This window comes from Hemicordylus capensis, chromosome 2 (assembly GCF_027244095.1).
Source record: "Hemicordylus capensis ecotype Gifberg chromosome 2, rHemCap1.1.pri, whole genome shotgun sequence".
Classification (NCBI taxonomy): Eukaryota; Metazoa; Chordata; class Lepidosauria; order Squamata; family Cordylidae; genus Hemicordylus; species Hemicordylus capensis.
Genome location: NC_069658.1, coordinates 178861973 through 178885559, shown reverse-complemented (window position 1 = coordinate 178885559; position 23587 = coordinate 178861973). Strand labels below are relative to the sequence as shown.

At 47.5% G+C, this 23587-nt stretch overlaps 1 protein-coding gene across 5 annotated transcripts in view; it reads left to right on the top strand.

The window, feature by feature from the left end:
• The window catches only part of IL27RA (interleukin 27 receptor subunit alpha), a 43705-nt gene extending 26023 nt beyond the window's left edge, over positions 1-17682 (top strand). For all 5 annotated transcript variants that reach the window (XM_053299748.1, XM_053299746.1, XM_053299750.1 and 2 more), the window contains 8 exons: positions 1708-1906; positions 3251-3463; positions 3951-4052; positions 4526-4681; positions 6171-6296; positions 6832-6931; positions 7080-7194; positions 8464-17682. In XM_053299748.1, the coding sequence (XP_053155723.1) occupies positions 1708-1906; positions 3251-3463; positions 3951-4052; positions 4526-4681; positions 6171-6296; positions 6832-6931; positions 7080-7194; positions 8464-8655 (1203 nt within the window). In that variant the 3' untranslated portion in view covers positions 8656-17682. The remainder of the gene's footprint in view (positions 1-1707; positions 1907-3250; positions 3464-3950; positions 4053-4525; positions 4682-6170; positions 6297-6831; positions 6932-7079; positions 7195-8463) is intronic.
• Positions 17683-23587: the final 5905 nt, after the last annotated feature.

Below are 23587 nucleotides of genomic sequence, written 5' to 3'. Positions count from 1 at the left end.
GCTCAATTTGTTCTCAGGCTGGTGCTGCAAAGGTTATGTGTCTGGTGTGCAAAAACTCTCCTTCAAATAGAGCTCTACAAGATGCTGACTCACACCCATTTCAGGGCAGCTTCTTAAACATAAGCATCACACATGCTTATCAGCAGCAACAGAGCACCAGCTTGAGGTCTCTGAACAAACCCTCTAAGGTTTGTATAGGTCATCCCAGATATGCTTTACATGGGGAAATCGAGCCACACAGTGAGCCCTTTCTCACAATCTGTGAGCAACGACGACAAATATTTATATACCGCTTTTTAACAAAAGTGTCCAAAGCGGTTTACATAGAGAAATAATAAACAAACAAGATGGCTCCCTGTCCCCAAAGGGCTCACAATCTGAAAAGAAACATAAAACAGACACCAGGAATGGTGACTGGAAGGATGCTGTGCTGGGGGTGGATAGGGCCAGTTGCTCTCCTGCTGCTAAATCACCATATTTAAAAGGTGCCTCTTTGCCTAGTTAGCAGGGGTTAGGCTTGAAGGGGCAGGGGAGGAAGCCTAAAAAGGCTTAGCTCCCCTGTAGACAATCCTCGTTGTTGGTCTGGGTGCGGAGATCGTGTGCCCAGGCATGCAGCTGCCTCGGGCAGCATGGAGGGTTGTGGGCCATGATGTGTTGCCCTGGCCCCTGGAACTCCCATAATGCACTGCACAGGGGTGTGGTGCATTATGAGGATTCCCCGATGCAGCCGATGATGCAGATCCCAGGGGCTGGCAGATGATCGCTCCCTTAACCCCGTTTAAAAGGGGTGGCTGTCTTGGCAGGTTTGCCACCGAGGCACCTCCGGGATTGGGTGTGATCCCGGCGTCTCTCACACACGGGCAAGACCAGGCTTGGCTTCATTAGCCCAGTTTTGCCTAAGCATGTGAACAGCCTCCGTATGTACTCCATGTTTGTAGACCAGCCAGTTTTCTGAATCTTTTTACCAGGCTCACTGAGAAGTCCGTGTTTCTTTCAGAGTCTCTCCTCCCCTGAAGGGCAGCTGCTTTGTAAAATCTGCAGACTCCAGTTCCCCCTTTCCTTGAAATCTTTCGACAGCAGTTTTGCCTTCTCTTCCTCTTAGAAACAGCTGAGCGGCCTTTCTCTGAGGCCCCTGAAGCAGAGCTTCTCATGAGTGAAGTTTACTGCTAACCCAAGGATTGCCTAGGAGCTTGCTGGGTTGGGACCTTCTGCTGTGGGGTGGGGGACCAGAGTTGCAGATGAAAAGTAACAGGCAAGGTCAGCCTCAATGCCTTAAACAAAAAAAATTTTAATGGCCCTTGTTCACCTTCTTAAGCAACTGCTTTCAAATCCTGTTTTTGCTGACCTTTCACTTGTCAGCTCTGCATTTAGATGGCAGCCTTGCGTGTGAATATCAGCTGCTTCCTTTCTGGTCAGAGTATGTGTGTCTGTGGGTTGATGTTGCAACTCGGCATCAACTTAGGGTGCCCTTTTTAACCCTTTCTCGACTGGCATAACCCCTGCCTGGCCATCCCTTTCTTTCATTCATTCATTCATTCTAACCTATTTTTATACCGCCCAGAACTTATGTTTCCGGATGGTTCACAACAAAAATGACAATGGAAAAGTTAAAACATTAGTTAAAACAAATAAACAACAACAGAGAAATTAAAACATTGGTTAACATAAATGACAGCATAAAGTTAAAACATTACAACAATTTTACAGCCACTTGACCAAGAAGCAGCCCGGGGAAACATCTCCGTGTACGAAGTTGCCTTCTGGGACCGCCGCAAGAATGGTGTGACCACTATGCAATGCATTTGCTGCAACGCTACCCTTCCCCGCACTGCCAGCTATGCCTGGGTCTCGGCGCGCAATTCCGTTGATCAGACCCTGCCTGCCAACCTGAGCTTGGAACAAACAGGTAAGGGTTGATGGAGGGGCAATGTAGACTTGGGGGACTGTCTGCAAGAGGTCAGCCCAGTCCTTTTCCGCATGTTTCCTGCCCGCCTCATGAGATTACAGCTGAGTTGTCCTTTCCCTGAAGAGAAAGGTGGTGGTGCTTTCCTCTACGCACTCCCCACATTCTACCTACAAGAGAGGATTGTAGGTCTAGGGGAGGAGAGCTGGTCTTGAGGTAGCAAGCATGCATTGGCTTCTTTGCTAAGCAGGGTCAACCCTGGTTTACCCTTGTAGATGACGTGTCTCCCATCCTATGTGTGAGCACTGTAAGAAATCCCCTTAGGGCATGGGGCCACTCTGGGAAGAGCACCTGCCTGCTTGCATGCAGAAGGTTCCACGTTCCCTCTCTAGCATCTCCAAGATAGGGCCGAGAGAGACTCCTGCCTGCACCCTTGGAGAAGCTGCTGCCAGTCTGGGTAGACAGTACGGAGCTAGATGGACCAATGGTCTGACTCAATATATGGCAGCTCCTCATTTTCTAAGACTCGCTCCCTTCCCCAAATGGAATAAGAATAAACTTATGTTGTCTGCTTGCTACTCCTGCAGCTAGCCAATGTAGCTGAAATTGCATGAACTACCTGCAGTGCTGTGCAGGTACGAGTGCTATACAGTCAAGGTGTCTGTCCTGTCCCGAGGGCTGTTTGTGCAGACTAGCAGTATTACAGAGGGTCGCCCAGTGCCAGGGATTTTGAATGAAGGATTCTGGGATTGAGACTCAAGCACTTTGTGGCAGCTGTCCAGAGGAGGGAGCGGCTGTCCTGCTCTCTCCCACACGTCAGCAGTGTCACTGCCAGCATCCAAGAGCGACAGGAAACCTTTTTGTTTAGCAGGTGACATGTGGGGCTGATGGGGTTCCACTTGGCCCTTCCAAGAGCCAGTCCTCTTCTCTGGGGGTAGCCAGCCTTCCACCTGCCCATCTCCGATGTTGGATGTGCCCCTGGGGCCTCCAGCCCTCCCTCACAGCTGCTGCGGGAAGGTTTTGGGACAAGGTGACCTGGGTCCTAACTTGGAACCGTGCAGCTGTTTGAGATCCCTTGAACCGCGAGGGATGCCATCTGCTAAATGGGGCCCCAGCAGGACGCCTGCTGATCGGTGTCCTCCTCCCAAGCCACCCAGGACGCTGCTTGATAAAACAACAAGAGTTTTAAATGCAACAGGGGCTAGGGAGGGTGCAAACTGTAGGGAGAGGAGAGACCTCTGGAAGCATCCTTTGTGTTGGTCACCCCAGAGGAGAATCTGCTGGGGAAGAGAGCCAGAACCTCAGGGGATGCTCTGTGTACTAACAAACCATCTGACTTCTCCCCAGATCTCCCTGGCCCACAGGATGTGGAGGTGCTAGTTGCCCAAGGCTTAGGTTTCAATGTGACGTGGAAGCCCAGCACGAGCTCTCCGCATGCCCAGCCTAAGGAGTACGTGGTGGAGTGGAGAGAAGAGAGTCTCGGCGAAGGAGAGTCCCACCTTGCAGAGGTGTTAAATTGGACACGCAGGCCTAGTGGCAGCAACAGTGCCTTGCTGATAGGTGAGGCCGGGAGGAAGGGCCAAAAGGGGCAGGAAGGAAGCCCAGTGCTTGCACAGTGGGTGGAGTAGGAGGTGTGATGTGATGCTGGTCTGAAAGGGAAAGGTCTGATGCTGGTCTGCAAGAGATGCATTTTGACCACCATTTTATGATGGATTCTGGGGGATTGATTTCCATTCTAAGAAAAGGATGGGATACTGTGGATGAGAGTAACAGGAGCTTTGCCTGCTTTCCTAGCTTCCATGCTGGCTTTTCTTTAGAAAATGCCCAGTGTGACTTAGAGCAATTCCATATGTGTCTTCCATCCCCCCTAAACAGGACATGTAACCCTCTTTCCAGGTTATGTGTGGCTAAAGAAACTGAGGTAGCAAATCTCAAACAGGATCTGTGGCCATGTTGCCATCATGCTTTTCGCAAGTGGTCTGTTCCGCGTGTGAGCTCTGGTGATACTTCTTCTGGCTGACTGACTCTATTTGTATCTCCTTCCCAGGAAACTTTAGACCAAAGATACCATACCTTGTGCATGTGTATGCTCTGTATGCTCAAGGGAGCAATGCCTCTGTCCCTGTCCGGGCCTACTTCCAGGAAGCAGGTAATCTCAGTGGGCAAAAGGGAAGTATGTGAGTGGGGTTTGCGTGGTATCCTATACATTTGAGAGAATTTCCTTTATCTTTGGTTAGCCATTATCTGTTCTGTTTCTGAAAGTGGATAGCTCCTGAAGGTCTTTTGCAGAACTCTATCCACAGGGATGCTAACAACATCTACTGCAAAAACAGGGGGTCTTCCATTTGCTTGTGTGATGACTTCTTGAAATGAAGCCACCCTTTGCCCAGTTCCCCAGCAGTGTTCCCTCTAACAGGGATTCCCAGATGTTGCTGACTACAACTCCCAGAATCCCCAAGCAAAAGCCGTTATTTCGTTTGCTTGAGGACCATGGGAGCTGTAGTCAGCAACATCTGGGAATCCCTGTTGGAGGGAACACTGGTCCCCAGGCGTGTAATCTGCTGCTGCTGCTGCTGCTCCTCTGTTGAATCACAGCTTGTCCCTCCTGCTCTTCTTTTCTAGCTCCATCAGCTGGTCCCCAGGCACTGCAGGAGAGAAGCATTTCCCCCACAACATCACTCATCTCCTGGAAGGAGATTCCCTTGGCCAAGCGCAACGGGCATGTCACTAACTATACACTGTACCTCAAGAATCCCACATCATGCAGCCCCAGGACCAGTGAGTAGACCCAAGCCCAAGTAGCAGTTTCCAGGAGTGCGGGGAGATGGGTTGGGTCTAAATCCCTCCAGAGAAGCCTATGTGGATTTACTCTGGAATTCACATTCACTGGAGGTTTCTGCCTTTTGGGGTCAGGATGGGGTTTCCCCATAACATTTTGGGTTTCGTTTAGTGCCAAGCTAAACATGACATAGGCAGCCATGTTCATTGCTGGGCTTGCTCCATTCAAGTGGGGTGGGCATCTGAATTTTGCAACAAAAGACCTGTATCGGTGAGAGGAGCTAAACCCTCCTCTCCCCTTTCTTACCTTGCTGTGCTCATTCACTTTCGGTCCCACTCTCCCCACCCCACCCCTGGACATGTCTAGTTTCAGCTCTTACAGCCTCTGCAGGCAACCAGAAGTTGCCACAATTAAGAGAAAGGTGGTTGGGTAGAATTGCCCTCCTATAAGATGCCCCATTAGTGCTCAAAGTGCAGTTTAAGCACCCGGAGGGAAATACAAAAGGGGACTTTAAGAAGAAGGAGGGCAGGGGCTTACCTGCTCTCCGCCGCCCCTTCCAGCTTCCTGCTGGGGCGGCGCATGTCCCGAAAAGCCCTGCACAACATCCACACACGCATGGTGTCCATGCATGCACGGGCGCCATTTGTGTGGTCAGCATGGCATTGCTGGCCACGCAAATGCCACCCGTGCATGTGCAGATGCCATATGTGTGCTGATGGTGTGCGGGGCTTTGGGGGGCATGCGCCACCTCCGCAGGAAGCTGGAAGGGACGGTGCAGAGCAGGTATGTGCAAAGCAGGTATTTTGTATTTCCCTCCGTTGCAGAAGGACGTTGGATGGAGAAGCTGAGACTAGAAGTGTGAGCACTGCAAGATCTTCCCCTCAGGGGATGGAGATGCTCTGGGAAGAGCATCTAGGTTCCAGGTTCCCTCCCTGGCTTCTCCAAGATAGGGCTGAGAGAGATTCCTGCCTGCAACCTTGGAGAAGCTGCTGCCTGTCTGTGAAGATAATACTGAGCTAGACAGACCCATGGGCTGACTCAGTATATGGCAGCTTCCTATGTTCCTAAGCATCTGTGACTGCCAGGTGCTACATGCCAATGGCAAGCAATAGCAGTAATAATACTGCACGTGGGGTATAGCTTGTGTCTGGGCCGACACGCATGGACAGACCATGGCATTCGTAGCCAGCCGTTGAGCGTAGGGTGGGCATGCTGGAGCAAGACAGAGTGAGCAGGTTGCGGTCCTGCTGCTCTCTCCATGCTTTGAACGGAATTCCTGCCTAGTGCATGAGGCTTAACGTAGGGATAAAATAACACAACGCTTGACATCTACAGAGCATAAGGAGCCATTATAGCTGGGGATTCATAGCTGGGGATTTATCAGGGTTCCCTTTATTTCTGGAAGTTCAGACAGTGTGGGATTCCAGTCTGGATGGTGGGTACTGACTGCCGTCCGCCCCGAGTCAAACTCTTCCCTCCTCGTTGCAGTTGGTGCTACAGAGAGGAGCTTCACACTCTCGGACCTGGAGCCTGGGACTTCCTACCAACTCTCCATGACGGGTTCCACCAAAGCTGGGGAAGGCGTGCCCAGCCACCATCACTTCCGCACCCCAGGTGGGAAGGGCCGCTGGGGATTTGGTTACTTCAGCCAAGCAAGGCCCAGCGGCTGCCTGGACAGCTCCTAAGCCCAAGAACAGCAGGAGCTGTGGTGGTCCTGCCAGTGAGCCTTAGAACAGGATCTGGCTTCAGAGGGGTGGCCAGCAGGGAAGAGGGCTCTCTACAATAGCCAGGGCTGGCCCAGGACATTTGGGGCCTGCTGGGTGCCGATACGCATTGTGCGTACACACATGCACATCCTGGGTGGTGGGGGTGGGGGTGTCTCTGACGGGGGTGGGGTGGGGGCGCGGCAGGTTGGACCACATGATGTCGGAGGTGTGGGTGAGGTGTTTTTGCTTCTCTCAAAGGGGGCAGTACTACTCCTAGTAGAAGGGCAGTGCTTTGCTTCCCCGCCACTCCCCACCATTGGACTGAATGCCACTTATTCACATGGGAGAAGGGAAAGCTGTTCACTTCGGGACACTATTGGGTGGGGGCTAACTGGGAGCAGCCATGAGGCTGCTGAGGTTAATTGCAGCCTCGTTCTCCTCAGCTCCTGCAGATTCCCGCTGGCAGGTCACTTTGGCCATCATCTTAGTTGTGGGATGCCTGGTTATCCTGGCCTTCGTTGTGGTATTTGTTAAGTGGAAATGGTAGGTAATAAAAGACCGCCACGGAGGGAGGGAGGGAGGGAGGTGTGTGCAGTCTTGCCCAGCATCTGTGACGGTCCCCTTTCCCTCCCCGTGAGCGATCATGTGCTGCTCTGTGCACAATGCCATCTCTGCTCTCTCTCCTACACAGGTTCCTCAGCTTCTATCACAAGGTCCTGCCCCCATGGTGCTGGGAGAAGATTCCAGATCCAGGGCACAGTATTGTGGTCTTGAAGATAGATGAGCAGGGTCCTGCACATGCCACGGTATGTTGGATTTGAAACACAAAAGCATTTGTTTTTGGAAAAAGGAGGAGTGGGGAGCATGTTTTTCTGGAAATGGACATAAGAATATAGGAAGCTGCCATATACTGAGTCAGACCCTTGGTCCATCTAGCTCAGTATTGTCTACACAGACTGGCAGCGGCTTCTCCAAGGTTGCAGGCAGGAATCTCTCTCAGCCCTATCTTGGAGGTGCCGCCAGGGAGGGAACTTGGAACCTAGATCCCAGAGCGGCTCCATCCCCTGAGGGGAAGATCTTGCAGTGCTCACACTTCTAGTCTCCCATCCATATGCAACCAAGGTTGGACCCTGCTTAGCTAAGGGGACAAGTTAAGCTTGCTACTGCAAGACCAGCTCTCCTCTCCCAGCCGTCTCTGCTTGTTCATGCTCTTTGTGGCCCTAATAAGAATTAGGGATGCTGACAGATCAAAGAAGGTTGGATGCTTATCAGGTAATTTAATTAGTTGAAAGCTTAATTGGTTTTCTGTTAAATTAACATAAGCATACTTACTGCTAAGAACCTGAAGCAAACAAAGACAGAGGGAATCAGTCCTTTTTAAAGGTACTGGGGGAAATGTTAGGGTGTGCATGTGCCATGCCGATACTTACTGGAAGGAGAAAGAATAAACTGTCCCTCCTCCTCCTCCTCCTCCCTTCCTTCTGGAACATGTATGTATGTATGTTTGTTTGTTTGTTTATTATAAACATTTAATATACCACCCACTCCGAAGACGGTGCACAAAAACATGCAAACAAGGCAACATTAAAAATTACATTCTAAATTAGAAACTAAAGTAACTAACAAAAAACTAAGAAAGTAAACTACAGGGCAAAAGCCTGGCGAAAAAGAAAAGTCTTCAACAGAGATTTGAAGATCAGTAAGGAAGGGGCTAGACGAATCTGAACGGGAAGAGAGTTCCAAAGAAGTGGGACAGCAACTGTTGCTGTTGCTCTTTCCATTTGTTGGCTGTTTGTTCTGCATGCTTATGAATAGGTCTGCTGGTTGAGACCGCTCCAGCTTCTTGCTTGAAAAGAAACGGAGTCCTCTCTAGCTGGTGTCTATGGCACCTTTGCAGATCTGCTGGCTCGGATGGGAGGAAGTCAAAATGGAACTTCCCCTAGCTGTCCGTAGCGTCCAAGAGAGGCCTTGCTCTTTCCACTTTTCATTCCAGCCCCTTGCCATGAGGATGCAGTGGCCAATTGTCTGTGTCTAAATGATCTCTCCAGCTCCTTACTTTGCTGTTCTTCTTGCAGGATGCCTTGAGCCCAGCCAAGTCTTTGGAGAAGCTAGACATTGTGGAGATAAAGGAGTCAGTGCCGCAGCAGACACCTACACCTACACCTGCCCCTCTCCCTGCCCCGCCCCCTGCCCCTACTCCCATGAAGATTTCTGGATACGAGAAACGCTTCATGCCCACCCTGGAGGAGCTGCAGGGGCTGGTCTGAGGAGGGGAAAGTGAATAAATGAACCCCTGGGAGAAGGGGACATGAAGACTGTTCCTTCCATGTGTGGCAGGGTGCTGGTCCTGCTCAGACCCAGAGCAGAGTGACTGACTGCCATTTCCTGTGAGGGTTTGTTCTTCAGTCTTGGAGATACCTTAGGGGAAAGCTCTGTGCCATTTTCTTTGGCCATCACTGCATCCAGTGTGTCTTACAAGCCAAGAGTGGAACTGCAAATTGCAACCTCAAGTGGAGGGTCTAATACTTTAGGCCCAAGTCAACAAACTCTGCAGGGATAGCACTTACTACCTCAACCCAGCACATCGTGAGCCATAGAGGAGGCGGCCAATGACCTTTCTAGGTGTCTAGGTCTCGGGGAGACATAGCACTTGCTCTGGAGGTCCTTGGGGACAACGATCGCTTGCTAAGCCGCAGTTCTTCTGTCTGGGCTCAGCCTTTCCCCCACCTTTCTGCCCACGACCAGATTCATGGGAGCCACAGTGGCAGCACTGTGATGGTTGGTTCTTCCATTCGCCTGAGCAGGCCCTGCTTCATCTTCCAATACATGTGATAGGAGCTGGTGCTACTAGAAGCAGGGCCTTTAGAACTGTAACTCGTGAGGCTGTGAAATTGCCTGAGGAGTTAGGCTGAGGAGTTAGTGCTCCTATTTGCTTTCTCTTATGGAACGCTGTTCTAAAACCTTGTATTTTTTGGTCTGGTTCCTCCCCTCCCCCAGCCCACTGGCCTCAGTAGAGGTTTCTTATTACTCGTGGTGTATTTGTTTGAATGTTAGGATATTTTTGTAGTCCTTATGTGATGTGAACTTTGAACTTCTCCCCAGAAAAGTACATTAAAAATGCCAAAAGTAAGTAAATCTAAAGTGGAAAGCCATTTGGATGCATACAGACATACATTTTGGGAGAATGTAATGTGGCTTTTCCTATGCTGCTCTGTCCCTGACTTTGTGTGACACATATAGCTGTTCCGTGCTGTGAAGGCGCATTCTATCTGCTTCCTCTATACACAGGAATGGGTCAATTACTGGAGCGGCAGGCTGCTCCCACTCCAAAGAGGAGTGCGCCTCTAAGCACACATTCGTTCGTTCATTCATTCATTCTCTTTCTCTCCCACCCACACCCTACAGCACCTAACAACAGGTATGTCTGTGTATGCACCTTTTAGTTGAATACTTTCTTGCAGAACAATTTGCAACTGTGACAAGGTGACAATCCCCTTTCCCCCACTAGGGGGCAGGACACATTGCTATTTGGCAACTTGGTCTATAATGGTGGTCATTTTTTTTAATGCTGAAATCAAATTTTCGGTTGCTGGAACACATTAGATGCCTGTTTGCTTTGCTTGTTTTGTTTTCCCTCTAGTGTTCTGTGATTATCCTCTTTATGTGATGATTTCTACCACCCTTTCACACTACTTGTTTAATGAGTTTAGAATGGCAGGAATCGCTTTTCTCCCTCGACAATTGAAGAATTGCTTAGAGCCTAATCGACCAAAGCTTTGCATTGCAATAATGCAGTTGAAGAGCTGGAAATATATCCCAGAACACCTGGCTTTGCTCAAGCTCACCTGCCAGCTGAGAGGATAAGAGCCCCCAACTTCCCTTGGGTGCAGTGTTCCTTCTAACAGGGATTCCCAGATGTTGTTGACTACAACTCCCATGGTCCTCAAGCAAACGAAATTGCAGCTGGGGATTTTGGGAGTTGTAGTCAACAACATCTGGGAATCCCTGTTAGAGGGAACACTGCTTGGGTGCAGCTGGTTCTCCCTACCCTTAGGAGAAAGTTATGTGGCTGTGAAGCAGGTCCCCTGATGGTATGGATCCCATGCAGTATTAGTAGTTGGTGGGGCTGCACACAGATTCAACGCCCAGAGTGCAACTGTGTTGTATTTCATTTTGACACATGATTTGGTATCAAGCATTCTCCATTAAAGGCTTTCCCCTAAAACAGCAGGTTTCTAGCCCTTGCGACTGGGCGGGGGGAGTTGAGAACAGATGAACAATGTTTGGTGAATGGTAAAAGCTGAAAGGGGTGGAGTTTCCAGTGGTGGGGCGGGACTTTAGATTCATGTGTGTCGCTTTGTCCCACCTCCATGACTACAGTCAACTTACCGGAAATTTTCCACTCCTTTCCCACCCGTCCCAACTCCTCATCTAAAAAACAAACAAACAAACAAAACCCAAGTGCTTTAGAGATGGAACAAATTATGCAAAAGAGATATAACTAAACACATTTGATTTTGTCAGATCTGTTTGTTTTCTTGGTGCAAAGGCATATTAATCCTTGTGACAGCTGTTAATGTTTTCTTGTACATTAATGGGAAAACCGTCATAAATTTCAAAAAAGAAAGGGCTGCGGTAAGAAACCAGCTTTCTCTAGGCAGTAATAGAGTATTCTGTAAATAACTCTGTAGAGTTGTACTATTACAGGATTTCTTAACCTTGGGCCCCCAGATGTTGTTGGACTACAACTCCCATCATCCCCAGACATGGCCTTTGTGGCTGAGGATGATGGGAGTTGTAGTCCAACAACATCTGGGGGCCCAAGGTTAAGAAACCCTGTACTATGTTCCCTTTTTCTCAGTCCCCATCATAGCATGCAGACAAATGCTAATTAAAAGCCATACTTTCCCAGTCTCACTTAAATGATATGATCTCAGTTTTAAGAGGATGTTCTGTGGGCTAACCTACATTTTAGTATGACAGCCCTGCATGTGTCCATATCCTCCTACAGAGGGGCAGAATATAGGAATCCTCCTTTGAAGCATCTTTGTAATCCCCTAATTCCTTACGAGTCAAATGGAGACAAGATTGTAAGGTTGCAAGTCTTCACTTCTGACCTCCAGGCACAATATAGTCTGCTCCCACACTTTTGCCCTTTAACAGTTTTTAATAGTTTTTAACATTGTGTTCAATTTTATTTTAAATCATTTTAATGTTTTATTGTAAACCACCCAGAGACATGGGTTTGGGGTGGTATACAATCAGATGTGTTTAAATAAATAATAACACAGGTAAGGCCTTTTTAAAATTTTTTTTTTTAAAGACACCTAATGGCACAGCAGGGAAATGACTTGACTAGCAAGCCAGAGGTTGCTGGTTTGAATCCCCGCTGGTATGTTTCCCCAGAGTTGAAGTCAGGAAACACCTATCTCGGGCACTCTTATGCTGCCAAACCAGCCACATGTCAATAGTTCGAAGGTGGGGGGGGGATCTCTTTAAGGATGGGGGAGAGTGTTCTTACCCCTCCCACTGCCTTTCCCTCACTGGCACTGCCTTTCAAAACAGTCTGGCAGGGCAGCAGCTTTGCTGCCCCAGTGCTGCCTCGGACCTGAAGTGACCAGAAGTCCCCACCACGCTGTGCACCCCCCCTCCTTTAAAGAGATTCCCCCCCCATGGGGAGATTCCCCCCCATCGGACCTCCGAAAAGTATACAGTGTACTGTGCTTGATTGGCCAGCAAACTCGCCTGACCTGACCCCATAGAGAATCTATGGGGCATTGCCAAGAGAAGGATGAGAGACATGAGACCAAACAATGCAGAAGAGCTGAAGGCCGCTATTGAAGCATCCTGGTCTTCCATAATACCTCATCAGTGCCACAGGCTGATAGCATCCATGCCACGCCGCATTGAGGCAGTAATTGCTGCAAAAGGGGCCCAAACCAAGTACTGAATACATATGCATGCTTATACTTTTCAGAGGTCCAATATTGTTCTATTCTTCAATCCTTGTCTTCTTGGTTCCATGTAATATTCTAATTTTCTGAGATTGTGGATTTGGGGTTTTCATGAGCTTACGCCATGATCATCACAATTATAGCAAATTAAGGCTTGACTTCTCTCGCTTTGCATGTAATGCGTCTGTCTCATATATCAGTTTCACCTTTTAATTTGCATTACTGAAATTAATGGACTTTTGCACGATATTCTAATTTTCCGAGTTTCACCTGTAAATTTAAATTTAAATTTAAAAAATTGATTTTAATTATCCATTGAAAACTGATCTCTTACTCCTTGATTCTCACACACTCCTCTGTGTGGGTTTTTTTGAATTGGATTTAATTTTGTGCTGCCTCCTTGGCCAACCTACCAGCCCATCAGGCTGAGGGGCTCGTGCTGCTAAGTGCTGGGCTTCAGCTGTGGGGTGAGGATCGTCGTGATTACCCATTACGGGAGAAGCTGGGGGGCAGTGCTGGAGAGTGGGAGAACTGAGGTGGCCAAGGTATATTGCTGTGCCTCATCCTTATTTCTGCTTTTACCCTGTCTTTTTGGTGATTTTTCAGTCATTTTCCTGGACTCTAGAACCTAACCCTCCAATTCTCATTGCTTAAGTTTTCATTATCCGGGGTTTCGTTATCCATGGTTGGAGGCTAGCATGGAATGCCCACTACCTGTACATCACTTAGCATGCATGTTTACTGTGTGTACTCCCATAGTAAACACTGTAAAGCTGAGGGGTGTATAACCAGCCAGTGCTCTCTGATGGCTGTCTATCCCATCTCTTGTGTGTTTACACAGTCAAACATGCAGCCTCTTCGCCATGCTTCAGGGTGTTACCATTGCAAATACACTTGCCATTTAAAATGTGAACCACATCAGAAAGGAGGGGAAACCATTCCAAAATCAGTTATACTAGATTTCAGGGATTCAGGATACCTGGGTTCTTTTCCCCTGCTTGCAGAACAGAGGATGGGGTTGTGTAGGACTTGGAGCATGTTTAGTGTCATTACTAAATGGCTCTTTATGCTGCGCTTGTCAGTTTCGAGTTTGCTTTTGACCTATCTAGGGAGAAGCTGTGGTGCAAACTGCAAGCTTCTGCAGTTGATCGCCATTTGTTCCTCAGACACAATTTATATCAGAATTCTTGTCTGAAGGTAAGGTGTAACGCCTCAGGTCATCTTTGTGAAGCAATTCCAACCTTTAGAGGCATTAACAGGGCTGCATTTTAGCCCCACTTTTGTTGAATTTTTTATATAAATTAATCTAGTTGCTTATCTAATTAACTCTGATTTTCATCCACTGAAATTGGCCTCCAAACCCATTACGATTCTTCTTTGTGTGTATGATTCTGTAATTTTATCTCAAACTCCAATTGGGCTGAGTAGGGCACATAATTCCCTTGCTGCTTATTGTAGAGAGCAGGCTTTGCAGATTAATTACGCCAAAATGAAGATTATGAGGTTTGCAAAGTGCCCAAAGACAACTTCTACATCAATACAATGGTGGGGCAAATTAGCAACTTAGACTTCCATCCCCCTAAACTCGCAGGAGCCCACATCTCTACCCTATTATATGCGGATGATGCAGCAATACTCTCAAGGACCCAAATTGGCCTTAAACGAGCACTGAAGGCATTGGCCCAGTATTGCAAGGAAGATCTGCTGGAGCTTAATTACCACAAAACCAAAATCATAGCCTTTGCCAAAAGGCCCTTATAGATGGGCACAAGATAGAACAGGTCCCTTGCTTTGAATATCTGGGGATCGTCCTGCATTCCTCCAGCTCTAGGAAGACAAATGGGGAGTATGCAGCAATAAATGCACAGAGGAGCTCCTCCGCTATTTTTAAGTTCCTCCGAGCAAGAGTTGGCCACTACATACCTGCAGCGCTAAAACTGTATGAAGCCAAGCCGATAGCACAGTTACTCTGCGGTGCCCAGCTCATCCCTTTCCCCAGCTTTTCCATGCTGAAACGCATGCAATCAAAGTAATTAAGAGCAGTTCTTCAAGTACCAAGATGTGTATATAACGCTATCCTGCGACTAGAGACAGGCGTAATGAAAGTGGAGGCAAGGTATGGATGGCCATACTGAACTACTGGCCAAAGCTCTCCCTTTCCTCCTCAGGCCTAGCCCTGCTAACACTATGTGATGACTTCCAATCCAGTTCGAAACAGACAGCTATGAATAGAATAAAGTCCCTGGGCCTATCCCCGCTTCACTTAGTTAACTTGGGGTACGACCTGGCCAAGGCACTCATCAAACAACATATTACAGATATAGAGCGTCAATCTGACATAGGCAAGGCCCCTAACTTCCCTGTAAGTGAAGGACTCCGGTATGTCAGCGCCCCCTTGTCATACCTAACCCAATTGGAGGTCGCAAAGCATAGGGGGGCATTACACTGCCATGTGCTTCCCTCAGCCATACTTGAAGGTCACTATAGGAAGATCTCAATCTCAGAGTGCAAGTGTTCCTGTGGCTCAGAGCAGGTAGAAACAGCAGGACACTTTTTTCTGCAGTGCCTGTTCTACAGGGACATCCGTGCCTCCCTCATCTTACCACTATTGCATGGCTATCCTGGGTGAACGGACCGGTTCTACACCTCTTTGCTGCTCTCTGATAGCAACCCTGCTGCCACCTACAGTGTCGCCAGGTTCTGTGTGGCAGCTATTCATATCTGGCGGACGATGATCACGCGTGCTCAGAGCCCACCTCTCTGAACTGGAGGACAGCCATGGCTTCTGCCTTAGTGTGGCAACCCAACAACCTATAGACCCACAACTTCCTGGCTACTATTTTACTGGCTTATATTTTTGTGTATACTATACAATATCCTTTTAACGCATATTAGCTCTTATTATTTTAAATGATGACTGTCATGATTTTATATGTTTTAAATCTTTTAAAACCTTTTCTTACTTTATAAGTATGCAACACAATCTAGGGTACTGCTATATGGTTTGTTCCTATGCGTCTTATTGCAGCCGTAGTTAAATCAAAATGTAGCCCAGAGTCTACTATGTCTCTTATTAGAGCCATCGCTAGATTTTTAGTGCAGTCACATGCCTAATTTTTATATTTTAAATCATTTTATGTTAGTAATGTATTTTAGCGTCTCATATTTCTTATTGTATAATTTAAATGATCTTATGATAATTTTAGAGTGTAAAATTTATTGCTACTTAGGTTTTAAAATGTACTTTATGCCGGTCTGTGACCATAATAAAGGTTGATTGCCCAAAGACATTGGCCTGGTCCCTTGATGGACCAGGTATTTGGGGATCGTGTTTCAATCTTCCGGTAGCTGTAAGGCCCATCTAGAGTATGTACAGCAAAATGCATGGAACTCTAGACGTGCCCATTTGATTCCTGCAGCAATTAGGCTGTTTGAATCTAAAGCCTTGGCACAACTTCTATACGGTGCCCAACTTGGACTGTACTCGAATGCCTTTGCATTGGATGTGGTGCAGTCCAAGTTTCTAAGGAAGTTATTCCAAGTAGCCCACAGTGTCCCTATTGCAGGAGCTGGGTTATGTAGGGTAGAGTCTAAAACAGGGTTTCTTAACCTTGGGCCCCCAGATGTTGTTGGACTACAACTCCCAGAATCCCCAGACATGGCCTTTGTGGCTGGGGTTTCTGGGAGTTGTAGTCCAACAACATCTGGGGGCCCAAGGTTAAGAAACCCTGTTCTAAAATATGGCTTTGTATATTTAAATTCTGGCTTAAGGTAAATTTCTACCCTTTGGGGCTGACACTGTTGATGTTGGCGGATAATTTCACCTCTAAATTGGAATACACACTTGAGAAGAAGTTGTGTATCTATGGTTTTTCACCACAGGTATTAATAGTGATGGCTTTGATCAAGCCAAATTGCTGCTTTGTCAAAGGATATCGGATGTAGAGTGACAGAATGACAGAAGCCTTATTTCTAAGGGAGTAGTATTAGCAGTGATATAGGAAGATGCTGAAAGGCATCATCTCATACTGCGTGGGAGGCAATGGTAAACCCATTCTGTATTATACCAAAGAAAACCACAGGGCTCTGTGGGCGCCAGGAGCCAAAATCAACTTGACGGCACACTTTACCTTTAGTATTAGGAAACCAATTTTCGAATAAGAGACCAGCTAGGAACCGTAATCTCCTTAGGACAGCAAAACATTGAAGGGCATTTAACCAGGCATGTGTTAATGCTCTGGATACTTCAGTTCTCTTAGGGAGATTTATTAAAGTTCAATTTGATGAGTGTTTTTGTCCTTGCAAATCGGGAGCTATTGAAACAATGGCTCACAAGTTACTTTATTGTAGCTTCTATAGGGATATCTGTAGTGTGTATATAACTGGTCTCCGAATGGAGTGCTTCTGACACATCCCACTTCTGACACAACTCAGGAGAGCTGGTCTTGTGGTAGCAAGCATGAATTGTTCCCTTTGCTAAGCAGGGTCTGCCCTGGCTTGCATTTGAATGGGAGACTACATATGAGCACTGTAAGATATTTCCCTTGGGGGTGCTCTGGGAAGAGCATCTGCATGCATGTGTGCTTGCATGCAAAAGGTTCCAGGTTCCCTCTTTGGCATCTCCAGATAGGGCTTGGAGAGACTTGCCTGTAACCTTGGAGAAGCCCCTGCCAGTCTGTGTAGACAATACTGAGCTAGAGAACCAGAGGTCTGACTCAGTATATGGCAGCTTCATATGAATGTTCGTATATATTTTTAGAAAACTTCTTGGGTCGTTCTGATGAATTTTATACCCAACATCATCTTTCAGATCATGATGATAAAATTTCTTATTCAGTTGCTAAGTTTTGCCTTATAGCTAGTAGAATTTGCAAGGATATGACATCTAATTGAATAGCTAAGTAATATCTATTGAAGTCAAGTAAAGTGTGCAGTCAAGTCGGTGTTGACTCCTGGCGACCACAGAGCCCTGTTTTTTTCTTTGGTAGAATATAGGAGGCGTTTACTGTTGCCATCTCTTGCGCAGTGTGAGATGATGCCTTCCAGCATCTTCCTATATCGCTGCTGCCTGACATAGGTGTTTCCCCATAGTCTGGGAAACACACCAGTGGGGATTCAAACCGGCAACCTCATGCTTGCTAAGCAAGTCATTTCCCCACTGTGCCATTAGGTGGCTATCTATTGAAGTAAATCATTATAAATTGTGATATTAAAACCCTGGGCAGGGGGGAGGGAATATATTCTAATTTTATGTATTCAGTTACTTTGTATATTATGTACTATGTATTATTTGTATTTATTTTTTAAAAAAATTTCTCTTGCCTGGTGGCCAAAATGAAATTTGTTTTTGTTCTGTCATTTACTACATTATCCACTCTAATTACACATACCTGGCTTTGAGAATGAGTGCAGCATAGTAGCTAAGAGATGAGCTATAAATCACTTATTTATAGCAGAGATCTTATCTGCCATGAACTCACTAGATGGGGCTTTTGGCGCTCTTCTCCTCCGGAATGCAGGGTGTACGTTCACATATCTGCAGATTTAGTCCAAAGTCCCTGCAGCTCGCAGGGGGGTAGCACTTCACACACGATTCAGGTTATTCATTCTGCGTTAAGAGTATAGCCTAATATATGTCCAGGAGGGGGATCCACTTTGTCTGTTGGTTTTGGGGGCCAATTCAGACTTGCTGTAACCCACGGTAAAGCCTGCTGTCTGGAAATGCTCCAGATGACTTTAGATAACTTATTCCCTCTCTGTCCCAGCAGCAATATGTGGATAATAATACCCTACAGGGTGGTTGTAAGGATAAGAAGATAATACATGCGGAATGCTTTGAATACTTGAAAGCACTACACCCATATAATGTATTGTTATTGGCCCACATGATGCTCAGTGTTATGGAGCCATAATGGAGCTATCCTGGAGCTGCAGTGGACTTCTAAGCAAGTCTTGGTGCTGTTCCGAAGCAGTGTATGCAGACCCAACGTTTCCACAGAAACAGCATTTCCATTCAAGACAACGGGGAAGCCTACAGAAACACTCTTTCCACATCCACTGCTTCTGATCAGCATTGGGGCTTGCTTAGAAGTCCACAACAGCTCCAAGGCACAGCATTACGCCTCTGTACCACTTGAACATCATGTGGGCCATTATCTATGCTACAAATATCTTGTGTAGATCTGTTTAATCCTCCTGAAGCATCCTGGGAATAAACATTTGGTGAGGCTGCTACGAATTCTCTGTTAGCTTGGGATTTCTAACTACAGATCTCAAGGGTGAGGTCATGCCTTCTGGACCAATTTAAGGGTCCTCTCAGACTGCAAAAAACCACTGAAGAGCTTGCCTGCAAACCTCCCACAGGCTCAAGTTATCTTTCTCAGCATAAGCTTGCAAGCTGGTTACACAGCCAGCAGGGACTGTGCACCATTTCACTGTCATCTACTGGCCATTTGTGAGCAATCTGTGATGAAAATGTACTTTTAAATGTAGTTCCAAAAGATGTGATTTTTTAAAATCACAGATTGCCCACATATGGCCAGTGGATGGCACTGCTAATGTGTGCAAGTTTCCTGCTGGCCATGGGACCAGGCCAAAGAAGAGGCAAACCTGTGGGGAAGCATCTGTAGCTTGAGTAAGGTCTCACTTCCACTTTGTAGACAAAATTTTCAGGTCACGCTTTCCTTTTTGTTTTTTTGCACTCTGGAAGGACCTTAAGGCTGTGCCCTTAAGACTCTCGAGGCTACCATTTTACCACCCATTTGATGTGATTACATCCTCAGCACTTAGCAGGATTACACAGATCACCAAGCTTCCTTACAGGAGAGAGCATGCATGCGTGTACACACACATACACACATATGTGCAGTTTGGTTATCTCAACTGATTCATCTGTTCATCAGACTTTTTTTTTAAAGGTCATGTTTGTAATGGTATAGTCCAGGTTTCTTAACCTTGGACCCCCAGATGTTGATGGACTCCAGCTCCCATTATCCCCAGCCACAGTGGACATGGCTGGGGATGATGGGAGTTGTAGTCCATCAACATCTAGGGGCCCAAGGTTAAGAAACTCTGGTATAGTCTGTGCTTTTTTAGCATCTGGTATCCAAAGCAAGTGCTTTCATGTTGCTTCAGGGTAAAACCAGCTCCTAATGGTGGGTGAGAGCCAGTAGAGCTGTGGGCTGTATCCTTGACTGAGAGGGATGAGGCCATATTGGCTCAGGTGACAGGAGTCCTGGGTTCACTTTTCCTAGCAGAGTGAGGAAAATAGACCAATGATGCTTCCCCTCCTTTGTGAGCTGCCCTTGAGAGCCCTTGAGTGGAAATAAAAATCGTTTCTTTGCTTCCAAGGACAAGCCTGTTGCTCTCTCTGCTTCACTGGGCACTGAACAAAGGCTTGGCCCTATCAGTTTCACATCTCACTCTAGTCAAGTTACGGCGGCGTTATCTGTGTGTGAGCAAAGATCTGATGCCAGGCGCTCCTCTTTCCAAAGAATCTGGCAGATGCCTGTTTTTGAGGCACTGAGTGGGAGAAGCCTGGCTGGACATCTGCTCCTTTCTCTGCACAAACCCCACTGAAATGAATGGGAGCACGGCTGTGCTGTGCAGAGCTCCCCTTCATGTCAATGGTGCTTGCAAAGGATTGTGGGTTAGAGGTCTCCAGAGTGGTGTATAGTGGTTAGAGTGCTGGACTAGGACCGGGGAGACCCAAGTTCAAATCCCCATTCAGCCATGATACTTGTTGGGTGGCTCTGGGCCAGTCACTTCTCTCTCAGCCTAACCTACTTCACAGGATTGTTGTGAGGAGAAACTCAAGTATGTAGAACCCCGCTCTGGGCTCCTTGGAGGAAGAGCGGAATATAAAATGTAAAATAACAATAAATAAATAAATAATTTTTTTGACCTTAATGGCAACCCGAATGGGCTACCTGTACGGCCTGGCTCGGCCTCACTATAGGGCTGCCTCTGGAGCTGTTGCAATGTCTGCTGATCAACTAGCTCCAGGAAGGAAAGCCAAGCTGCAGGGATAAAGCAACCCAAACAGGAAGGCGTTTTGTGTGCCCTGATCTGCATGCTGGGCCTTGATGTCCTACACAGAACACTGGAGGGCTCCTGGGGTTCAGGCGGGTGGCACAGCAGATCGTTGTGCAGAGCTCTGTGTGCCGTGGGTGGTCAACTGGCAGCATGGTTGCAAGGAGAGGAGAGCTGGTCTTGTGGTAGCAAGCATGACTTGTCCCCTTAGCTAAGCAGGGTTTGCCCTGGTTGCATATGAATGGGAGACTTGATGTGTAAGCACTGCAAGATATTCCCACTCAGGGGATGGAGCCGCTCTGGGAAGAGCATCTAAGTTCCAAGTTCCCTCCCCAGCATCTCCAAGATAGGGCTGAGAGAGATTCCTGCCTGCAACCTTGGAGAAGCTGCTGCCAGTTTGCATAATCAATACTGAGCTAGAGAGGCCAATGGTCTGACTCAGTATACAGCAGCTTCCTATGTGCCACAGGGATTTGAGGCCTGCCGGGACAGGAGCCAGAAGCAGGCCGGCCCACAGGCTGGGTAGCTATGGGTGACAGGGCGCCTCACCTGCCTGCCTGCCTCTCTAGTACTGTACTGCTTCCTGGCGCAGTTGACCAGAGACAAAGCATTGCTTGGGAGAAGGAACTCTGCCCATGCATTGGAGTGGGCACTGGCATGGCTCCACCTCCACTTCATGTCTTGCAACATGCCTGCCCAGCCCAGCCCAGCCCAGCCGGTTGGCCCCCCCAGAACTCCCCTTTGTTGGGCTGCAGCTGGCTAAGAATTGACATACCAAGCCCTTTAGCTGAGGAAGAGCAACTGGCCCCACCCCAGCTGGTCAGCACCGCCTAGGTGGGCACAGCTTTGCTCGCAGAACTCAGCCCCCGCCCCAAACATCTACTCTCCCTCCTGCCTTTCAGTACACAAGAGTCTATGTGGACAGCCGGCTTAGTGTAGTGGCCATAAGTGTGTCTGGGGAGCTAGAAAGTCCTCAGCCAGGAACTCACTGGGCAATTCTGCGCCACAGACTTTGTACTCGTTTCCTCTTCCCATGGAACCCTGGGAAATGTAGTCCTGCTCTAACAAAGAATACTCAGCATCCTCACCAATCACTCTACTAAAGATTACAGTGCGGGGTTGGGCAGGGGGAGCCATGAAAGACAAGAGGAGCAAAAACTGATACACGCTTGTCATTCAGAGATAAAACTTGCTAGGTGGCAAACTGCTATTATATCCGCGTGCCCCCCCCCCCCATCTAGCACATCTCTAGTGTGGGTTGTTTTGTCTTGTTTTTTAAATTAAATATCTTGGTATACATTTTCAATATAATCTGAACTGGAAATCACAAAGATCGTATTCTATCTCCATTGCACATAAAACCCTCAATGCTCTCTTATGATTTTACTATTCCAAAGGTGGCCAGTATATACCTATGGCTCTCCAGGTTTTTTGAGCAAAGATTGTAGCTCAGTTATTTTATGGGGTTCCACTCTGGATTCAGGGAGTAACATCTGAGATGGAAAGGGTTCAATCAATTGTCCTTAGGGCTATTTTTGGGGTACCCAGATGTGTACCTTATTCAGCGCTATGTTTAGAGTCTGGATCCCTTACTATTTCCTCTAAAGCATGGGAGCTTACCTTTATTAAATGGATCAAACTTTGCTTGGAATATCGGGAGCCCTCCTACTTTTGGTTCTTATGGAGGGACTCTTTCCCTAGCCCTTGGCTGTCACACGTCAACAATAAAATACTGCAAATGGGTCTATCTCCTTCTGAAATTCTACTTATGGGAATTGAGAAGGCAAAGGATATACTTTTACAATGTTTCCATGACACTGAGCACTAGAATCTTGTTTCTTGGGGAAATAGGACCTGTTCTCCTTTATTTTTTGGGATCATGCCCCCTTTGGTGAATAGAGATGCCAGTTATCTAGCTTCCCTACACTTTTTAAAGTTTAGGATAGCATTTACTAGGGCCCATATGAATGTGCTGACCTCAGCCCTTTTGGAGAAAAGATTTGATAAGGGATTGCCAGACTCTGGCTTATGCTCTTGTGGTGCAGGCCTCCCTGAAACGGTTTCACATGTGTTGTTATATTGCTCTCTTTACTGTGATACCAGGAAAGAACTTATATCCCCTTTGCTAGAGCAATTTCCAGGAAGAACCAACCCCTTTTACTTGAACTTTTGCCTTGAGGACCAAAATAATGAGGTCACTAAAGTGGTGGTGAAATTCTTCTATGTTGCTATTAGATTAAAATCTTGTTTAAGGTCAAATTTATAGGAGCCTACGGTTTTATTCTGTTTACTATGTATAATGCTTTGTTATAAACCTTTTTTAATGTCTTTTGTATGGCCTATGGCTGTAATAAAATTGATTGATTGATAGTGTGGGGTTAATAGTGACCTATCTTGCAGGCCTGTTGTATGGCCGACTGAGTTGATGAATAAGAAGTGCTTTGGGCACTCTGAATGAGCCATGTTAAAGTATCTATATAACTAATTCTCTTAGCCGGTGCGTGTCCAGGATTTGGCGGCGGAACTCTCGCGACACGCTGCGAGAGTTGCGGCAGAGTGAGGAGCAGAGGGGGAAGAAAGTGCCGGCGGTGGCCAGCCAGCCGGCTGGCTGGTGGGCAGAGGGTGGGGGGAGAGAAAAGCAGCAGTGGGTGGGGGGAGAGAAAGGTGGCGGCTGGTGGGCGGATGGGCGAGAGAAAAGTGGCGGCGGGTGGGTGGAGTGGGGGGAGAGAAAAGTGGCGGCAGAAAAATGGCGGCGGTGGGGCCCTTCTTGGCCGCCCGCCACGGCTGTGTGTGTGTGGGAAGAACGGGAGGGGAGGAGGGCTGGAGAGTGCGGGCTGGAGGGAAGGGGAAGAGAGGAGAGACGGGGCAGGAGGAAGAGGGAGGGGGAAACAGCCGGCCCCAAAGCACTGCACAGATGCTCTGTGCGGGGTCGGCTAGTTGTTGTTATTATCTCCAGCACAGCATCCCTCCAGTGGCTGTTGCCGGTGTCTCTCATGTTTCTCTTCTAGACAGTGAGCCCTTTGGGGACAGGGAGATACCTTATTTATTTATATCTAGGTAAACTGCTTTGGGAACTTTGGTTGAAAAGTGGCATATAAATATTCGTTGTATTCGTAGTCATTATTATGGTTACTAATAAGGATCTCCACTTTGGATAAAGTGGATGTATCAAGTGTTCCTTAACTGTTGCTGCCTTCCCACAGTGCCCCAGGAC